Below are 22139 nucleotides of genomic sequence, written 5' to 3'. Positions count from 1 at the left end.
CATGGTCCATTAAGATTCACATGATTCTTTTTGTCTTGGTCATGTTGATTGTCCTGTCCTGTTATTATTGTTTATATAGTGTGCCCGCATCATATGCGGGAGCACCATCCGTGGCTTTTAGCTGCGGGCACAAGCCCCATTGTTTTCAATGGGGCTCCACCATACACAGTATTTCCCTTACACACGGGAGGGGGGGGTCCAGAACACATAAGGTAAGGGCTCACTGTATTTTGAAATATGGAGCCACCAAATTCTTTTAAGTGCTTAAGGCCTCTAAAAGCTCTTAATCTGGCCGTGCATCTATATCTTTACTTTTCCTACTCCTAATCCATATTGAGGTTATTTTATTATTGTTGTTGTTTTTAAAAAGCATAACCTTGGCACTGTTTCATAAATGAAGGAAGATGAATCTTCAAGACAATAGGAAACAATACTATACTTGCAAAAGATTTTCCAGAAAAAGCTGTTAACAGAGGAAAGATTAACCATTCTCTGCAATTGTTACACAGAACACAGGGCAGAAAAACATGCTCAGCTGTTTATACCACTGCTCCAAAGAGACATATGTGCTCAGCTGTGATCCTAAGTTGCTGTTCTAGCTGTGTTAATGGTAACACATTGTATTTGGCAAAGGTACATACTTTTCTCTGTTTATTAATACAGTTAATGAGTACAAAATCCCTTACCCTGAAAGGAAGGGTTACTGTAAAGTAGTGAAGAACAAGGGCCTCTAGCTACAGATCTCATCTCCAGTAAGTCCAAATTGACTTATCTTTGGACCACATAAAGTTGTGCTATCTGTAACCAGTAGTTGCTCAGAGTTTCAGCAGAAAAGCCCAAGTGGGAAATCCTCCTTCTCAGCATCTTCATTCAGTGGATTAAAAGTGGTCTCAAGAGGTGCCATCCAGCTCAGCAAGAGTGGAGTGGGACCATAGAGAACATTCCCATGGTGTCAATTGGTTCCTCTGCTCCTGTCTTACTCCCTGGGAGGGAATTTAAGACAGGGTAGGAAGCAGATAAAACCTTCACAAAGGGATTGACCTATGTATGTGTATGATAGATACAGACAGAGACTGATCTTGATTTTTAAGGGCTCTCTCTCTCTCTCTCTGTGTGTGTGTGTGTGTGTGTGTGTTTAGATGTATTTTTGTTTCTGTGAGGTCAGTTTTTGTGAGATTTGCAACTGATTTGGAAGAAAATGAATGGCACACACAGAATTACAGGTGCAAGACATATGATTCAATAAGAAGAACTGTAATAATAATTCCTAGATTATAGAAAATGGGGACGGGGGAGGATTGAGAGTTTTTAAAAATTAATCTTGTACATGAATCTCTGTGTACTTCTATCTGAAAAGGAGAAGTAAGGAAGAAAGATGGAGGTGGGCCTCTGTTGTGTAGCTATGAACGAGTAACCTAGGAAGTGTACAGACTGCCCCTTTCCCCAACGCATCGGGGCCTCAGCTGCCACAGCGGCAGCCCTGAGGCCCCAATCTGCTGCTTTTCCAGGCCACAGGGAAGCGGCAAAAGGCCACTTGGAAAGCTTGGAAAGGGGTGTCCTTGGGGCTTCAAGCCCCAAGGACACCATGACAGCGGTGGGGAAGGGAAGAAAGGGGCCACTTGGACCCTTTCTCCTTTGTGTCACAGGTGCAGTCGTGTAAAGGCTGTGCCAGCGACACAAACCAAGAAAGGAGCTCCGTTTTGGAGCTCCTTCCGGTGCTGCTGAAAGGGCGCCAGAGGCGCCCTTCAGTGGCTCAAGGACGTCATGTCCGCGCCGCCCCATTTGGAGGCTGCGCAGCTGTGACGTACTAGGGCACCACCATTACAACATACTAGGGTTGTGGAGCATTTGGAAAGGATGCCCTGAGGCAACCCTAGTACGCATGCAGGTCGGTGCAAAGTGCCGGTCTGTACAGAGCCCTAGACTACTTTGTGTTCATGTTCCCTATGTAATCCCTCTTTTAGGGGATACATAGTGACCCCAACCCCAGTTACCATGCAGCTGCTGCTGTGATCAATATGAGTTTGTTTCCTAGTTCTTCAGGAAGCAGCTGGCTGATCTCCATCTTGCATGAACAATCTTAGGCACAAGAGGGAATTGCAACAGCAGTCTTGTTTCTGCCTGTCACCCCAGAGATCATTCATGAGAGTGGGTAGTAATGTCAGTTAAATGCCTCCCCATCAACTGGGTAATAGATCCCATCAATCCCACCAGCTGCTGCTTAATTAATGCAGATTTGGGTGGTTGGTGGAATGGGATTCACTGCAGAGCATCATAACTATGGTGCTTATGCATTCATAAATCCCCAACAGGATTTGGCCATGATATGTAAATGTGATTTTGCATCCTGATCCTAACTTTTACTACTGGATTATCTGCCTATTATACTGATAGCAAACAACATACATTTGAATATATGTTGATGTATTTGGTCTCCTGCCCACATCTTAACAGTTTATACTCAGCCAGGCTTTCAGGAAGTATTTGCTACCTTAACTGTCAGAAATGCCTTGAATCACACTCCCACTACTAAGTGGAATCTGAGACTCTTCTCTTGCATGTTAGGAGAGGAATGAGAAGTTACTTTTATGGCTGTGAACTTTGGAAAAAGTGTAAACAGTGTATGATACAAAGTGTAGCATGAGAAGAGAGTTTTCTTGTCTTTCCTGAGACATCCATCATGCACAGAATATTTGGACAAAAGGCAAGGATAAGTGATAACTGTAGATGATGGCTGACTGTTAAACCAACATCTCTGGAGCCTTGGACTAAAATGATAAATTTTCAACTGGGGTTTTTTTGAGAGTATTATTGCTAAATACTGTTGTCTTTAGGTGTATTTTAGGCACAACCTAAATTGTGCAAGTATATTCATAGGCATAAACTGAGGAAAGCATTTGGAAAACCTACAAAAAGATTATTATGAGCAGCTGGAATCTATGTGTGATCACATGCAAAGAACTCTGTTTTGATAGATAATTATTGAAAATTTTGCTGTTACTGTTTGCATACTTAGGAGATTAGTGCACCAGTTTTATTCCTAATCTAGGCATGGGATGTAAATGTAGAGGGACAGATTCTATTGCACAACTCTGTCCCCAGGCAGTACTCATCCCGCACCAGACCCAGACTTCTCCCAGACCTTTTAATGAATTGGAAAATCCTGTTTTTTAAAAGGTTCAGAAGAAGCCTGGGTTGGGTATGGGATGAATACTGCCCGGGGACAAAGCTGTGTGATAGAATCTGCCTCTGTGTGTTTACATCCCACACCTGGCACAGGAATAAAAGCCGGTGCACTAATCTCCTTAGTCTCATCAAATACAAGCTATAGTTTACCTGTCATGCTTGAAGAAGGAGTTTACTATTAAGCATTGCGGGGTGGGGTGGGATGGGGGACCAATATGAAAACCATGTGTTCTGGACACATTTCACTGATTTATACAGTATTTGGTATTCTAATAACTTGATATATAAAACTAGACTATTCGAATTTCTGCAATATAGAAATTTGGTCATTCACAACATTCCACCAGTTGCTCTTGTTCAGGCTCAAAATAACCATCACAGTGTGCCTTCCTATGTGATACTATAAACTTTGAGGGGTTTGAGTGAACTAATTTACTCTTCCTACGCCATTCTGTTTTCTTTTTCAAGTGGCATGCAACATTTTATGACTCTCTCCATCTCTTTTTGTATTTGTAATTAAAATATTATTTTAAAAACGGGAGAAAGATATTCTGTGGCTTCTCATACCCACTGAGAATACTAAATCTTGAGCTAGTTTTTTCTTTGTTTTGTTTTCCTTTTTGCACATTGAATCCTTCTGGTGGGATTTTTTAAAAAAAAAACACACACATTTGTTTTGAGTTTTCTTTTTAAATTGTTATTCTGAAAAGCATGGGATTTCTTGAAACATACTGCTATCTGCCTCTGTTTATCAGAGCTATCACCTTTCCTAAATGTTATTCTCTAAATTGCATCATATTTGCACTTTCTTCTGTTTTGGAAATTGCCAGATGCTTCTCTGACTCTAGGCATGAGTGGATTTGTATTTTTTTTTCCTTCCAAATTCTCCAGAGTAATTTTAAAGTTAAAAAAAGAAAGAAATGCTGGGAACTACTTCAGATGGTGTTACTGTACCCATCATAGCCTGTCAATTAATTTTGGATTTATCATTTCAGTATAATTGTTGCCTGCTAATTCTGTACTTGGAGAATAATGTAGTTTTCCCCTCACCTTTTTTCCTGTTTGCCCACGGCAAAGTATGCCAAGCCTTTATTTTAGTTAGAATACTTTTTTAAAAGTGGCACTAACAGCAAGTTTTTTTAAAAAAAAATAATTACAATTTTTAGAGAATAAAGATGTAAGTAAGCCAAATAATAGAATACTGAAGAATGATTTACCAGTTTGAAAAATAATTTTAAAAAGCTATTTTCAAGACAGCAGTGCCATATTTCTTGTTACCAAACCTATATGAAATTATGGTCCTGAATCCTCCTGGGATACTAGGTATACAAATCATTGTGAAAATGTTTGCACTTTCTCTGAGGCAATGAGTGCAGTCTCACATACTGTTGTTCCACAAGCACACACTTACTTTGGACTTCAAGAAGAAAATCAGCCATTGGGCAATGGTTAAACTCAGACGTTGTAACACCCATTACACAGTTGGCTGCATAGTGGTGAGATCCAGCATAACTATGCTGGCATATGTTTATTGTGTGCAAACCCCCCATATCTTGGATTTTTGCCAAATAATTTTTCAAAGCTGTATTCAATAATCCATACTTCCTGTTATAGCTTCCTGCTAGCCACCAAATCTATGGAGAGTGCTGATAAAAACTGTCCAAAAAACTACCAGCCAAGAGTCCTGGATCATACCATTGTGATTCCAAACATAGTATCTCAAGAAGCACAGTGACTGGCAGGACCAACTGCAGTGAACAAAACATCACCTGCTTGGTCCTTCAGTCCTATGCAATTGAATGCAGATGTACCAAATGCTGCCTGCAGGGAATATAACTACAGACCTGCATATGTTTCAGATATCAAAAGTCTGAGGTTGTCACAGGAAACAGTTACTAGACATTTTAACTCTGAACATAACTCTGGCCTCTGATTTGTCTGTACTTGGAATTAAATTGCTATTGCTTTCGAGTATTTTGGCAAAAGAAGAAAATTTCTAATTCCTGAGACTTAAGACTTGTATGGTTGTAACCTAGAGGATAATATGTAACACTAATGTCCATTTAAGAATGCTGATAAAGGTGGTTTTACACAAGCACCATCTCTATCTCTAAGATATTAGAATAATTGTCCTCTACTAAATAGTTGTGCTGTACTAAAGATCAGTGAGTATGGAAGCATTTTTGCAAAAACCTATAAAAACAATGTTATACATCCCAGACAAAATAGAAAACTGGTAAAACCAATGCATTTAGTAAATTAAAACAATTTCAGATATTAAATGCAAAAAAAATACTCTTAAATCTGTGGTACAGTATGATACCTGAAATTTAGGTTCCCTTCTTAAAGTTAAAGAATCAATAGTGACTTGAACCATCCTTGCAAAACACAAAAAGCTGTTCTTCCCCACTTTGCAGAAGTTGTCAGGAGAAAGGTGCATCCATGAAGTAGTCAGTGAAATCTTTTGAGTCAGACGGGACAGGTTCCTTATCAAGAGAAGAATTCCTTTGAAGGTAGAGTGATGTCCTAACCCTTCTTAGAAGTATTGACTCAGCAGGTTTTCATTTATGTATTCTCATGGCTGGAGTTACTTTGATCTTGAAATGATCATATGTGTTTTTGATTGTCTGCTGTTATCAAACAGATGACTTCTCAAGGGTAAGGGGGGAGGTGGATTGAGACTCTTAAGGCTTATTTGATAAAAAGCAAACAATAATCTGACAAGGGCAAAAGCCATTGTGATTTTGAGAGCTCACTATAGTACTACAGAACGGGGCCCTATTCACACTACACAATTATAACCATATTCCAAGCATACCTCACTTAACAAAACCTCTGACAATGATGCTCCTTTTTTAGGGTTGTCATAATTCTCTACTATAAACTGGGACAAAATGTAAGACAAAATTTCAACCAAAATTTAGGACAATTGTAGGATAAAATTTAGCCCAAATGTAGGACATTTAAGAAAAATGTAGGGCCTTAAATGTCCTACATTTCGGGCTAAATTTTATCCTACAATTGTCCTAAATGTTGGTCTAAATTTTGTCTTAAATTTTGTCCCGGTTTATAGTAGAGAATTATGGCAACCCTATCTTTTTTACAAAGTCATTTTACAGCAGCCCAGTCCAGCACCCCCTTTCTTTGTCTTCTATCTAGCTGGATTTTTTGTTGTTGGCAGCATTGGCACTGGAAGGATGGTGAAGTAGGGCTGGGGAAAGACAGACTTTCACTGTTGCGTTGAAACAGTTTTTCTGTAGTAAACAATGCAATAAAGCTTGACCTGGGAAAGAATGGGATTGTGCTCTAGGTGATCCTGCTGTAACTGTGTGACAAGCAAAAGAAAAAGAAAAAGTGAAAGCAGATGCCTACATCTCCAGCTACCCTGGCATGTTGAAAATGCATAGTTCTATAAGTTTCACCACCAAAATGGAAATAGTAAGGGGAGGATGTTGAAAGAAAGAAAAAAATCACCCCAGGATTCATTTTGGAATAAGCTTTCAAGAGGTCTCTAGAAGTTTCAAAATTTCCTCAGGAAAGGCTTACCTGATGTGGTTCAGACTTGGGTTCAGAATTGTACATTTAACATGTGCATAATGTTAGTTTTTATCAAAGGTTTTCTGTGCATAATTTTACATGTGCATAATGTTAGTTTTTACCAAAGGTTTGCTGTGCATAATTTTACATGTGCATAATGTTAGTTTTTATCAAAGGTTTTCTGAAATACGTTGATCTCTCTCTCTCTCTCTCTCTCTCTCTCTCTCTCTGTGGTTAGGAACCTATCCCTATTCTTTCCATGCTATTTCTACTTCTGGTATCAAAGTTTATGTTAAAGGCTTAAAGCCCAGTAACCCATCTACTGCATTAACTGAGGTATACCACTGCCTGTATTCCACTTCAATTGTCATGGTCCCATTGCTCTGGATCCTGATGGATGGTAGTTTTAGGGAGGGGTACTTAGGATCCTCAGCTAGAGGACAACTCCAGTGCCTCACCATACGAGAAACCCCAGGATTCCACAGGATGGGAATCATGACGATTAAAGTGGAATAATACTGCTATAATTGTGTAGTGTAGTTGGCCTCTGGATTCCTCTTGCTCAGGGAATAGTAAGTAGTAGAATTTATACGTATGCTGCAGATGAAGTTAAGTATGTGCTGTGGATGAAGTTTATTAACCCCAGTTTATATGTGTTGAGGGAAGCTGACAATTCTTGTCACCCATCAACAAAAGCTAGTCCATAGACATATGACTCAAAAACTAAATCCAATAGCTGTCTAAAATAACAAAAGTGAAGGCAACACTACCTGACTGACATCATCGGCAGACAAGACAGTCCTTTAGAGGGATCAAAATAAAGTCATGCAAGGGAGGCTGTCTTTCAAATAAATGCTTATATGATTCATAGACAGTGATGATTTCATGTTTGTGATATTGTTTATTTCTGGGTAAAGTGCCTGCAGTTGTGTCATTATTCAGCTTGTCTCTGGAATGTTAATAATCTTTTAAGAAATGTATGCAATACAAACTTGATATCAGATTCTAACCCCAAGTACCGTCTGTTTGCTTTCAACAGGCTATGAGGTGCATGGCCTAGAAAAAATACCTGATGGCCCGCATTGGTTGTTTTCTACCATGGAGCAACTCCTATAGACTTTTTCTACTTTATGGCCGTTGTTCTTATTAGGAAAAAAGAATCTTGCTATAGTTGCTGATCACTTTTGTCTTCGCACTGCCAGGTAAATTTAGCCAAGTGTGTTCATGGTGTTAGCTGTTCATCTAGAGGAGCAGGCGTAGAAATGTTTGGAACTCATGTTCTTGGCATTTATATGTGTACACAGATATGTACATACAAAAGTTAAGTAACTAAGGTGTGATGGCATTTTGGGTTACTGTTCCACAATTCTACATTATCATACATTATCATTGTGTTCCATTCTCATGTAATGGGTTCAGAATTGTAACATCTTAAATTAGACCTATTTTTGTTTTCAGAGCCCATTTTAATACTATAATATATGAATTTTAGCTGTGTTTTGTTTTAAATTCCACTGCCTTGGATCTTGTGCTGGGAAAACTGTAAACTGGATTTGTCATTAATTGTGGAAGATTTTCTGCGATTCTGTCTTCACTTGCAAAGTCACAAACATGGAAAGGAAAGAATAATGCATCCTCTAAATGGACTACTTGGAAGTGGAAATGAGGGGTTTTTTAAGCTTCCTAAATGATTACAAATTATGTTTAATTATTTTAAAAAAATAGATACTTTCCTTAGAATATAACTTCTAGAACAGTGATGGCGAACCTTTTTCAGTTCGCGTGCCGGGGCGGGCTTCTACCCCCAGGATGGCTGGGTGCCGGGGCGGGGCTTCCACCCTCCAGGGGGCGGGGCTTCCACACCCTTTTCAGAGGGAGGGAGCCTCTGGTTCCTCCTCCGGCGTTTGCCAGCCCCTGAGGGTCCCTTCTGGGGCTGTCAGAGGCCGGCAAAAGGGCCGTGGAGGCCGGTGCGCTGTCCTACGGCGTTTGCCGGCCCCTGAGGACACCTCCGGCCTGGAGATGCCCCACGGGTGGGAAGAGGAGGAAGCCGGTGGCTCCTGCTCCCATCCTTGGGGCCTCTTCAGGCCTTTGTTCCTCGGCCCTTCCCTCCGCACGAAAGGGCTCTATGGAGCCCTTTCGTGGGGAGCGAAGGGAACGGGAGGAGAAGGAGGCTGGGCATTCGCTCCCCGAGAAAGGGCTCCATGGAGCACTTTTGCGGGGAGCGAAGGAAAAGCGAAGAGGAGGAGGCTGGGCACGTGTCCCAATCCCCTTCTCCTCGGACTTCGCTCCGTGCAAAAGGAATCTGGGAGGGAAGAGGGCTGGGAGGAGGAGACAGACGTGCACACACCTCTGTCTCCTCCTCCCAGGCGCCATTTTCTGGCTTACTGCTGTCTCAGAGAGACAGCGAGAGGCCCAAAAATGGTAGGGAGGAGGCGGAAGGGGCACGCGTCCCTTCCGCCTACTCCCTCGCCCCGTGCCTGGCGAAATGGCACCGTGTGCCACCCGTGGCACGCATGCAACACGTTCGCCATCACGGTTCTAGAACATGGGTGAAGAACTGGAGCTTCTGCATATACAGTCAGCCCTCCCCATAGGCTGTCTTGCCTTCTGCGGCTTTGAGCTTATGTGGAAGACAAGCCCCAGCAAAAGTAATGGGGAACGTACCTGTGACGCTGCATGCATGTGCCACTGCGAGCACGTGCCCTATTTTTTCCTATGTGTCTTGAGTATACACTCTTTTCCTCATACGCGAAGGGTTCTGGAACAGATCTCCCGCATATGGGGAGGGCAGACTGTATTGTTGGACAGCAGCTCCCACCAGCCTTATACCCATCATAGCCAATAGCAGAGAATTGCAGTCCAACAACATTTGGAGGGCCATGTTCCCCATTCCTGTTCTGGAAATTTGAAAATGCTAATCTTTTCTAGGGTGATAACAGAAAGTATATTTTCATGTGACTAAGAAGTGAGGTGTGCAGTACAATGCTTGCCCTGCATAAATGCATTTGACAAAAGGAGATATTTTTTGCCAAACTGGTTGTCAGTAATAATGCCTGCCAGAGGAAAAAAGTATGTGAGTTGGTTATTGTTTTCAATTAGCACTGTCCACTCACACACACACCACCACCACCAACTTAAATACAGTGGGGGAGTGCAGGAGTAGGAAACTCCAGTCTTTCATTAATTTAGTTTTTGCTTTGTTTTTGTTAGACCACAGTTTTGTTTCCTGTATTAAAAATATAATGTTCCTTACTACTTACAGGTTTTAAACTGTTACTTGATGTGTTCAGTGTTCTACATGGAACACAGGAAGAATGTGCAAAATTATTAAAAAAGGGAAACTTGTTGGCCATTGCACCAGGGGGAGTTCGAGAAGCGCTGTTCAGTAATGAAAACTACGTCCTTGTATGGGGAAATCGTAAAGGATTTGCTCAGGTGGCTATTAATGCAAAAGTGGTGAGTGTTCACTGAGCATAAATGGATTGTAAAACTAGAAATATATAAGAAAAACAAGTGTTAGAGCTTTTTCAGATTTGAGACAAAATGAAAATAAATTACTTTGCAGGACTATGCTTGTTCCTGTTCTCTGTCCAGAGAATATTAGAAGGAGCAAGGTCAGGTGAATGTGGATTCAAGTTCTGCATCTCCATATTTACAGTTTTTCAAATCCAATATCGCCTAAATAATTTTTATAATTGCTATTGGTATTGTGCTAGTGCTGCTGTTTTAATGCAGTGGTGGTCAGAATAATCAGTTTCCTGGCAAAATGGGATATGAAATAGAAAAGAAGTTCATAAATGGTTTTCCCTTCTTCCATCTTAATTATTAAGTTCCTGTCTGGATGAATCACACTTCAGTTGATTCTTGTTCATGTGCACAATCCCAGCATTCCAAAACATATTGCTGAGTTTGTCAGAATTGTCAGGCAATATGCTAATGTCATGCACAAATAATTCTCCCATATATCTTTATTGTTTCCATTAGGATGTATGGCTGTGAACAGATAATATGAGAGAGGTTCTAGCCTGCTTGTCCTGTCATGCTAGTTGTGTAAAGGGAGTGCTTGGTTTAGGTTTTCCTAATATATGGGCCAATTCATAGAGACTGCATGAAAGAGAGAATTTAGACTAGCTGTAAAGATGTATCTTACTTCAGAGCAAATGTATTTAAAATTTATATTATTGTGATTTCAGTGTGCTGCATATTGTATGGGAGAAAGAAATGTCTAATAAATGTATCCCCTTCTCCATTGCAGCCCATCATTCCTATGTTTACACAAAATGTTCGGGAAAGCATTCGATCCCTTGGTGGACTAAGTAAGGAACTTTTTAAGTATATAAAGTTTTCTGTAACATTCATTTCTGCCTTCTTTGAACTTTTACCTAGTAATCCTCAGTGCATGGTGGTAACAGCCTTTTAAAAAGATGGGGTATGAGTTTGGCAGACTTTAGCTCTAGAAGTCCACAGATCTCTTCCTTACAGAATTATTTCTTGAGCCTTAATTCCTATGTATATTTATATCATTCTGTGCAGCAAGTCAATCCAGAGTTCTTATAATTTTCTCCAGATCTAATATTCCTTGATTGGAGAATCTCATTTTGAAAAAAATAAAATGTAACGCCTGTGCACTCTCAGCAGGTTAGACAAGTCCAGCCCTTTTTGTCTCCTCCTTTTTGTGAGTTTTCTTAAGCCCCCTTTATTCTCTTTCTGTCCTTTCTTTATTCACCTTCCTGCCTCAATCCTTCTCTTAAGGTCAAACTAGATGCAGTGGCATTCATACTATTAGCAATTGTCTGAATGGTTTTACAAAAATAAATTGCAGGCATGGTGGGCCTAAACCATAAGAAAAATTATCGTGTATGTAATGGAATGTATTGAAAATCATCCCCACTTCAAAAAGCAGTTGATTGCGGCAGCAGAAAGGAGGCAAATGATGAAAGCCCTCTTGTGCATGCCAAAAGTCTTAATACTGATTTTACTCATCGTGCGTACAGTTTACTTTTTAAAAAGCCATTCACACAGTTGCTAATTGTGTGAATAGTATTTATCTGGTTTGACCATAACTCAAGCCTTCTGTCATTCCTCCAGGTCCTGATTCTCCACTGTCTTCTATCCTTCCTTCATCCAGACAATCTACAACTGAGTTCTTCATTCTACTTTTCTTGTAAGGCTTCTTTTTCCACTTGGCTTTCCTTCCTACCAAAATCCCACAACCTTCTGTTTTTCCCATACTTTATAAAAGAAGGCTGGGAATTGTGCAGCTATCCAGAGGACACTGATTTGCAACTCCCAGCATTCATTTCTTTCCACTCTGCTGGCTAGGGTGGTTGAGAGTTGCAGGGCTGTACATTGTAACTGTTTTTCCTATCCCCCCCCCCCCCCCGATTGACTTTCATTTTCCTTACAGAAGATACAGGATTTGAAAAATAAATAAATGTTTCTATCCCAACTGCTGGGTCAGTCATAAAATGTTAATAGCAGATACAATTTTAAAATACAAGATCACAATTAGAATTCTTTGCTATAAAAGACAACGTTGGTTGTGAATTATAGTTCTCATCATGCTAGACTAAAAATATATATATATGCATATTATGATGGAGTGATATACATTGATTATTGTCATATAATTACCTCTGCCTCCCCCTCCAAAAAAAGCTAGTAGACAGTGCATTTATCACAGAACATCTTCGCTCAAAACACAGCTGTTTGCAGGACGTGACTACATGAAATACTTATCCTTATACTCAGAACAATTTCCAGATTTTTTTTCTTCTGTTATTATGTTACACTAAAGATCAGAGTTCATAGGACTTAATCTTAAAATCATTTGCAATTTTAGACCCTGGTTTACATATAAGATTAATGCAGTGTATTCATGTCTCTTTATCCTTAAGGTGATTGGGAAAAAACAGGCAAGAATTTCTTAGTGTCATCCCCAAATCTGAGCACAAGCAAATTCAGATATCAAATCATAGGTTCAGTTGGTATGTGTAGCTATCCCTTCCTGGTTTGTCCCTCTGTTCATGCAGAGAAAATAATAAAGAAGCAAGTAGTGAGTTTCATGCACTGGCATGTGGTTCCTTTGCACTGTAATTTAAGAAACCAGAATTTGAATTAATGTTACCTGTTATTATGGCCACCAACTAGGGATGGTAAATGTAGTTTTAGGAAACTTGTCTTGGTGTTAAACAGCATGCTATACTAAAAAGTTGAGGGTACAGCTAAACTTTACTTCCCTTTTGAAATTCAGAAGCAAGAATGACCAGCCTAATCCTGATCAAGCTGAATATGTCTAGGTAGTTTTTACCCAACTCTTTTCTTCCCCCAGGGTGGGGTGTTCTGCTCTTCATGTAGGGAGGAAAAGAAAGAAAGGGAAAAGTTAGAGAGAAAATTTAAGCCCCCTTTCATGCATGTGGTAAATCCAATCTTGATCATGTACTTATAATGTAAAAAAGAAAAATGGTTAGCTGCTTACTGCACATTTAACACAGTACGCTGTTCATCTTCCATTAATTACAATGCTGAATTTTGTTTCTCAGAGCAGTAGTTAACACTAACCCTTGTTTGCTCAAGGCTCAGACATAACAAAGCATCACACCTAATTGAAGACAGAAGCAAAAGCTACTGATAATCTTTCTCATGACTAGGGGGCAAAACAGACATCCCTGAAGGGGTGGTGTGACGCCACCCCTGAGATAGCTGGATTGGGGCTGTGGAAACCACATGCTGCAGCCTCCAGCCACCTAGCTTCTGCCCCAAATAGGAATGGGAAAAATCCGCACCTATTTAGGGCAGAAAAAAGCCCCCCCTTCACCTGTAGAGTTGGCTTTTCACCAGTTCTGGGGCAAGTGGTAACTGAATGCCACACTCCTAGGTCACCTGGAAACTGGCTGGCATGTAATTGCCAGCACAGCTTCTGGGTGAGTCAGGGGCATGGCGTGTCTAAACACCATGTTCTCATGCCAGCTAGAAGCCAGCTTTACCGGACTATAGCTTTTGGCCCTGTGTTGTGGGAATGTGCAATCCATACCTTTGTGGAGTTGGTGCACACAGACCTCAACAATGGTTTAGCTTATGTAGGTTTAGGCCTTGGAAGTGTATTAGCAACAGAAATTTGTTGTCTGAAGAATTCATGCTTAGAATGCTAAATGTATGCAAATAGTTCAGAGATGTATGTACAGTCGGCTCTTCTTATACACAGATTTTTTATACATGGATTCAAGCATCCATGGTTTGAAAATGTTCCAAAAAAGTATACATTTCAAATATCAAACCTTGATTTTCCATTTTTTATAAGGAACACCATTTTGCTATGTCATTATATTTAATGTGACCTGAGCATACACAGATTTTGTTATACACGGGGGATCTTGGAACCAAACCCCAGCATATAACAAGGGTCCACTGTATTCCCCAAGACAGCCGTGGAGTCAAAAAAAAAATCCCTGCTTACGACAATGGTAATTTGTGTATAAATTGAGTAATAAGCCATTGCATCTAATAAGCCATTGCAATTAATTAACTCAGATTGACAATAGAACAATAGTCTACCTGCTATCCTTGTGATGTGTCCTTTTTCATGAAACAGGACTATTTAGGCTCATGTATGAGTATCTCCGTTTGCCACTAGTTCCGTTGTATGGAAACTTTCCTGTTAAACTGCGGACATATATCGGTGATCCTATTCCATATGAAGCAAATATGACTGCTGAAGAACTGACAGAAAAAGTAAGCCTTTCTATTTTAGTAACATTGAAATGTTAATTTCTAAATATTTATATGAGGTGTGACAACTTCATTAGGTCTGTGGAATGTTTTTGCCTTTGTCATTTACATACCTTATGTGTGTTTTGCCATCTACACACGTTATGTTGCCTTAAAAAGAAAAAAAAATTACAAAAATGACCAGATGTTCCTGCGTGCACATTTTTGGTAGCATGATTGGCCATTTACAGGCTCTTGTGTTTGGCCTTCTCTAAGTCTGAAAGAGCCTTTTTTTTTTAAAGAGAGAGAGAAAGAATATGATAAGTGCTAAAAAGTCCTGCCATTAGAGCTAAAATATCTTTTAAATGATTGTTCATGTTTCCCAGAAGCTTTTGGGAGTACAGTTGGCTACTTTCACATCACCTTTTTCAGCATAGGCAATCAGGAAAGTGTGGGCTACCATGTGTGCCCTGTGAGCTATACTTTGATAGTATAAACCTGTCAGAATTATGACTCTTAATGTTAGTTGTACATTACATTGGAAGAGTTTTTAATGTACTCCTGTCAGTGGTACACTGAATGCAGAGGATTTACAATAACATAGGGCCCAAATAGACAGGCCCAAATAAAGCTGCTTCGGGTCACTTTGGAGGTATGCTGTTTAAATGACACACTTATCTTAAGAGGCCAGAAGCTGTACCAAAGCTGCGCTCCAATCCTTAGGACGCATGCATCATTTAAACAGCACACTTCCAAAGTGGCCCGAAGCAGTTTTATTTTGGCCTGTCTGTTTGGGCCCATAGTTTGAGAAATATTTGATCAAAGTTCCTGTTGGCTCCATCACAATAATTGCATACCTTGAGTTCTTTTTTTCCAGCACTTTACAGAGATTAATTAGTTAATTAGACATTTCCTTGCCCTCAGGCTTACAATCTATAAAGACATGAAACAAGGAGTGGAGAAGGGGAATAAGTCTAGCAGTTCTTCTCTCCCTCTGAGGTCTGGACCATGACAGAGACACTGGAGGGAGGGCTCACCTTCTTACTCTGACCTAGGACTGATGGAGCTGGCCTGCTTCTCTCCTTCTGAGGCCGGATGGTATCACATGGACTGGATGGAGGAATCTCCTTCTTATTCTGGGCTAGGCCCAATGGAACTGGCCTGCCTCTCTCCTGGGTTCGGATGATATCTATAGTGCTTAAAATAGTAAAAGGGTGAAACAGACTGCCCCTTTATGCTGGCTTTGATATATAGGTGCCGCACACATTGATGCTGATTCACTGACCGCACATGTGCTGGCTTTATGGTGTTCCAGCGCATGCCACAGGAGCGCCACAAAGCCGCTGCAGTGCCAGAAAAAACAGCTTTTTGCGAGCTCAAAAAAGTGGCAATTTTCAGAGTTTTTTTGCAATGGCAAAAAGCCGGGTTGGGGCCGTGGTGTGCAGTTGTTGTGCCCCCCACCCAGATTTCTCAGGGGCAGCATCATGCCTCCTCTTCAGTGCGGTCTGTTTTGACCCTAAGTCACTTCATGAAAGAGTAACAGTTCTTTCAGTATTAGCTCATTGGATATTTCTTAACAGCTCTTGTTACCATTTGAATATTTTTGGATTCCCTCTTTGCTACCTGAACACTGTTTAAAGCTGTAATTTTTAGTTTTTTTTATTTCAAACTCTGAAGGAGGACCTAGAACAAAAATAGAACTAACATTTGACATTTACTGTGATAATGGGCTAGGGGAGACACTGACATTTGCCTGTATACATGCTCTATGATAGTGTGAACTTTGTGGAGAAAGTATTATGTTAGGAAAATCAGATGTCCTTTTTGAAGGATAGGCTTTTATACACCATCTTGTGTTCTACCTCTTTTGCAGTGTCAGGATTAAAATATTGATATATTGGAGAATATTGCCATGAATCCTATTTTGGGAGAAAGGTGGGATATAAATCCAATAAATAAATGAAATAAATAAAAATATTCAATTTGAAGAGGGCTGTTGATACTAATTTTAATCTTTGACTCACTTTATGATTGGAAGTTTTATAATAATGAACTGTTTATTTATCTCCCATCACCCAACTTTTTTCCTTATAGGCAAAGACTGCTGTACAGAATTTAATAGACAAACATCAGAAAATACCTGGGAATGTATTCAGGGCAGTAATGGAACGATTTCAGCTTCAGGAAAAAGAAGACTAGTAACTTTGGATATGACAGATAATTGTGAAAAACTGTTTATAATGTGATGTAACATTTGAGAAGATAGTTATTATATTCTTCTTGTTTTACAATTCTACAATTTTACAGAAAAATAGGGTACTTTTCCAAAAGATCATTGTTGCCTCTGGAACTCAGGTATCTTGTTCTTTTAAGATCAATTAAACAGATTTTTTTTTAAAAGCACAGTTCTACCTTAGGATAAGCTGTGAAGATAACCAAGGAGCAAACCTCTTGTCTTGAACAGGCATGCACTTTTGGGAGTCTTCCAGGGAAGGAAAACTAGAAACATGGTGTATGAGTCCCAGGTACCATGTTTTATAGTGGGGTGTCTTAAAATGTGGCACCCTTTTTGCTACTGCTGATACACCATGGAATTCAGCAACAGATTTGACAGGCAGCAAAGAGTAGTGGGGGCCACAGAAATGGGTCATAGTGCATGTTAATCACCCCACATTAAGAGCTGGTCAGGTAGCCATAGAAAAGAAAGAACTGAATAGAAAGAAGTGAAAAAAATCAATTCCAGAGGACTATTTTGCTCCTCATCTGTACCCAGCATAGAAGCACAACAGGGTTGCTACCAGAGAGCGAGTGAGCGCTTGTTTTGTCTGTCTCTCTGTCATTCTCAAACACATAGCCAACAAGGTAGTGTTAGTGGTTACAGGCTTGTATACTTGTGTATATTTATTTACAAAGTTGGGCAATATGTCTCCCAAACATTCTAGAAGGATTATCATAAGGCTCTTGGAAACCTTTAAGAAATGTTTGAGACCATAACATTTGACAGCTGTTCACCACTTGGATCTTCTAGGGAGCCTTCATGCAATTTTGTTTCAATTTCTTTTTGAGAAGAATTTATCTAAACTAGCAGATTTATCCATGCAACAAGAAACATGTGGCCAGAGTTTGGAAACTTGCCACATTTACTCATCTGGAACTGCTGTTGCCCAGGAACTTTTGCCAAAAGTCTCAGTTGGGTTATCCTAGGTCACAGTCTTTAATGCTTTTGTTGCACTGAGGGGGTCTGATAATGGAATACTTACCCCACGGGAGAATGACACCAGCTTTTTGTGTATTAGTGCAGGGAAATTCTTCTGGCATAGGGAGTCAGTGCACATTTGGGTTGGATGGACCCAGCTGAATTTTGACATCATCTAGCTGCCATTGCACAGCTACAGAGAAAGCATGCCTAAGGGGATACTGGATATCTCCATGCACAGACCCTGAAAATGGAATTATCTCTTGGTGAGAATCTCATAATCACCAAAGGGTTTGCATAATGTGTAAAGCTGCCCTCAGAAGGAATTGGGTAAACTTTTGTTTTTGATAATACAGTGAGCCTGCACTATACGCAAGCTTGTTATAGGCAGCTTCCAGTGTACACAGAAGCCACTGGGAGTTTGGGAAAATGGTGCGTGCACCTGTGGCCGCGCAGCGAGCACGAGCCTCATTATATCTAATAAGGTTCGAGCATACGTGCTTTTTGCCTTACGCGGGTGTGTGTGTGTGTCTGTGTGTGTCCTGGAACAGATCCCCACATAAGGCAAGGACGGACTGTAATTTACCTTAGTTCATACATTTATTCATATTTCGGATTGAAAGAATTTGAGGTTGTTTTTTAATCAAATGCATAAAAAACCAAAACTAGCCAATATATATCCAGGGTTTGGCAGAAATCTCAGACTTTGAATCCCTGTGTATTGAATTATATCAGTGCTGAAAATTATCTGTTTTCTGAGAAGGTCCTTATCTTTAGCAGCTGTATAGGAAGCAGGGACAATGTGGTGATCTCCATGTTAGGTGCAATTATACCTAGCATTGAGTGGGTGAAGGTCATGGGGAATTCTGTTTCAGTTCATTTTTAAAGAAATAACTGAAATCCACCAATATCTTCATTTTTGTGGTGGAAACAACTTGATATTTAGAAAAACTGAATGTGGGAGAAAGCAAAACTGATGGGATTTTCTCATACCTGGCCCTAAGTAGAAATGGATAGGCCAGCTTGTACTCTTTGGATTTCATATGTCTCTAAATGAATAGGAATCATGTCATCCAGATGCTGCTGGACCACAACTCCTAGTATTCCTTACCATTGGCAATACAAGATGAGGCCTCTGGGAACTGATATCGGGAGAGCTGCATTCTACCCATCCATTCTTAACATGTAAATGAGTATCCAAGATGACTACCATTTAATACATTTTCCAGACTTTTTAATAACAGTCTTTTGAATTTGAAGGCTTATTTAAAATGTTGAAAAGTATTGAACTTTTCACTGATGTTCACTGAATCTGTTTTAAAAAAACAAAACACTATGGTAGCCATCTTCAGGTTAAAGCCAGTAATTGTGATGTGCTTAAGCATAATGAATTTAATGTAGTTTAATGTTGCTTGGAATGCAGAGTGTTTGTCTATGTTTATATTTTACTTTCAAACATTCCAAAATAAATAAATAAATAACCTGTATATTTATACCTATTAAAATTAATGTTTATATATTTAGTTTATTTATTATTCTGCTGAACAGGCTTGTAGTTTTGACTGAAGTGGAACTACTACTTTTAAAATTATTGGGAGCAAAGTTTAACTGAGCATATTCCAGCAGTGGTATGTTTGGATTTTTTGTTTTGTTTTAGTACATTTTGACCGTAATTTGAACTGGACAGTATAATTGGTTTAAAATATGAGAATTGTTCTCGGTTGTATTGATTACAACCTCCTATGCCAGGATTTCAGGTTCAAAATCCTGGCTTAACTAGTGTACAAAAGGGGGGAATAGGAAGCAGAAATACATTTTTTCCCTTACTTTTTAGATGAGAACACAACCTAAATTGGGTCTTCTCCTGAACATTTTAATGAGATCCTGAATACAGTTGGAGTCTTCTGAAATGGAAAACGGAACACATCCTTTAAATTCACTTCTGTGTCCAAAAAGCCTTTTTGCATTGAGTGGATATTTTTGTACTAAGGTACTGCTAGTTTTTAGGTATTTCTCATGAGTAAACTGCAGAGACTTTTTAGAGGCACTCCATTTGTAGAACATCCTTACCTGAAAAGTAAAGGAGGCACCAATGTTCTTATCACTTGGAACCTTTATCCTTTCAATGCTCTTAGCCATTCCCAAACTTTTAATTTTACTTTAAAGGTTCTCTGCTGTTTAGTTTAATTTAGTTTTATTGATACCCTCCGATGTTGGAATATTTTAATTTGTGGTTTTTTATGTTACATCATGATTGCCCTGATCTCTTGTAAGCAGCTTCCAGTGTGTGGTTTATTTTTTAAGCAGTCTGTAAATGTATTTATCAGATCAGTGGTTCTCAGATGGTGGGTGGGCCCCCAGGGGAGGTGTGAGAGTTGCTCAGGCAGGGGGACATGAGACTTGGAGGCTCTTCTCTCTCCCTCCTTTTTCCAAACTTTTTTATGTGTAAACTTTACAAACGCATCAAGTTAAATATTGAATTGACTTAAATTAAACTGTTCTAATTTAAGCCATCTTGCTTCCTTATAAAATGTTAAAATATGAATATACAACGTGCAAATGAAAATATACACACTAAATTATACAAAATATTTTTCTTCATATACTGCATCAAGGGGCCCCCAAGGGGTGAACATTTGTTTACCACTGAATCCAATCATATGCACTTACTGGGAGCCTTGAATGTTTCTGTCACTAACATGTGAAAACAGCACATAATTAAGAATTGGAACATGTTAATCTGTGTAATGATACACTTACATAAGAATTCTGTTTTTATTTTGCCCCATATGAGGAAGATTGCCAATAACACGTAACACTAGTCTGCGACTGCAATCATGCACACACTTAATAGGGAGTATGCACTGCACTTTCAGAGTGTACACATATAGGATTCCACTGTAAATGAGATACAATGTTGGTAAGCAGTTTATGTTGCACTATATACTAGTGCAGTGCAAACATTCCTAGAACATTTATTCTAATCTATGGTTCTTTGCATTAACCCATATACATGCAGAGAGGGTGTCATGCCACAGCTTCTCTATTTGTCTTCCAATAGGGTACCTCATAACCACTGAAATGAATGAGAAAAACTGTATGTTGGGGAGCTGTATTGGCACAGTAGTGATGATAATTTTTATTTTTGTTCAAATGCACATGTGGGCCTGTTGGGCAAGCCATGATGATCATTTTAATGAAAGAACATAATATCTATGAATAAAGAAATGCAGCTGCAAAACAACTCCATCCACTGAAATAAAGGAGAAGATTCTTCCAAGGAGGGACAAACACTAGTTTTCTACTTCCAAAATAGATGGTTCATTAGGGTCAAAAGTTGTTAATTCATAAACTGTTTACACTCATGTGTCACTATTGAATTCTGTTACACTTCTGTGAATGTGTTAAGTGGTTAAGTAAATATAAAAGGTGGGAAGGGTTGTAATGCACATGCATTATTCTGAAAAATCATGTAAATTTCATACTGATTTGAAAATTCTGTAGGCTTTTTGAAATGTGAAAGATGAAGCCAGGCTTACTGTTTTTGCTGGGTACTGCTTCAAATGGTTTTTCTTAAAGTATTGAAACAAGCGTATCAAAGTGACATGCAGTATCATTGTTTGTAAATATGTTTAAAACACCTGTTTCATAGATTTTTCCATATTCAATATTCTGTATATTTGTATGTCAGATTGTATATTTAAAAGCCGTCTACTAAATAAAGTTGAAATACCAATGATAAAATATTCTTTATGCATTTTTACTACTTTTTAAAAAAATTGAATAACCCGACACTAACCAGATAGTCACTATTCTTTTTTGTCATCATCATAATCATATCTCTTTTATTTGTTAATTAAAGTATTTCTATCCTGCCACTTAGCATGGGGTCTAGAGGACATAAAGTATAAACAATTTAAAAGATATTCAAATTAAAATCATAAATTAAACAAGATAAAACCATATTAAACAAGTCAACAGTTAAAACATCTTTAAAAGATACAATTTAAAACCATGTAAATGGATAGTTTTTGGTGGGTTTTTTGGGCTATGTGGCCATGTTCTAGAAGAGTTTCTTCCTGATGTTTCGCCAGCATCTGTGCCTGGCATCTTCAGAGAATGCTTGCCTGGAAAGGAGTTGGGTATATACTGTGTGGCTCTGGGAAGGCAGGAGTGATTTGCATGTGTCTTGTTCTGTTGCTAATGGCAGGCCTCAGGGTGGAAGGTTCTGCAAAAGAGGATTAGTGTCTGCTTGATTAGTGCTCAATGTCTGCTGGGAAGCCCCTGACTCTGGGAGATTTCTCATTTGCATTTGTTGAGTCTTCATCTTGCTATTTTTCAGGACTGGTAGCCAAACCTTGTTTACTTTAAGGGCTTCCTCTTCCCTGTTGAAATTGTCCAGGTGTTTGTGGATTTCAATGGCTTCCTTGTGCATCCTGACATGGTAGTTGTTGGCATGGTCCAGAATTTCAATGTTTTCAAACAGTATTTTATGCCCAGGATGGTTTTTGTA

General features: G+C 39.3%; 1 protein-coding gene across 1 annotated transcript in view; it reads left to right on the top strand.

The window, feature by feature from the left end:
* Positions 1-21358, top strand: part of LOC121929348 (transmembrane protein 68-like) — a 29643-nt gene extending 8285 nt beyond the window's left edge. The window contains 8 exon segments of the mRNA XM_042464835.1: positions 7763-7801; positions 7804-7882; positions 7884-7905; positions 7907-7925; positions 9986-10179; positions 10979-11039; positions 14315-14454; positions 16525-21358. Coding sequence (XP_042320769.1) covers positions 7763-7801; positions 7804-7882; positions 7884-7905; positions 7907-7925; positions 9986-10179; positions 10979-11039; positions 14315-14454; positions 16525-16629 — 659 coding nt within the window. The 3' untranslated portion in view covers positions 16630-21358.
* The last annotated feature ends 781 nt before the right edge of the window (positions 21359-22139 follow it).

Source organism: Sceloporus undulatus, chromosome 4, assembly GCF_019175285.1.
Source record: "Sceloporus undulatus isolate JIND9_A2432 ecotype Alabama chromosome 4, SceUnd_v1.1, whole genome shotgun sequence".
NCBI lineage: Eukaryota > Metazoa > Chordata > Lepidosauria > Squamata > Phrynosomatidae > Sceloporus > Sceloporus undulatus.
The sequence above is the reverse complement of the archived record's forward strand: the minus strand, read 5'-3'. Positions and strand labels throughout refer to the sequence as shown.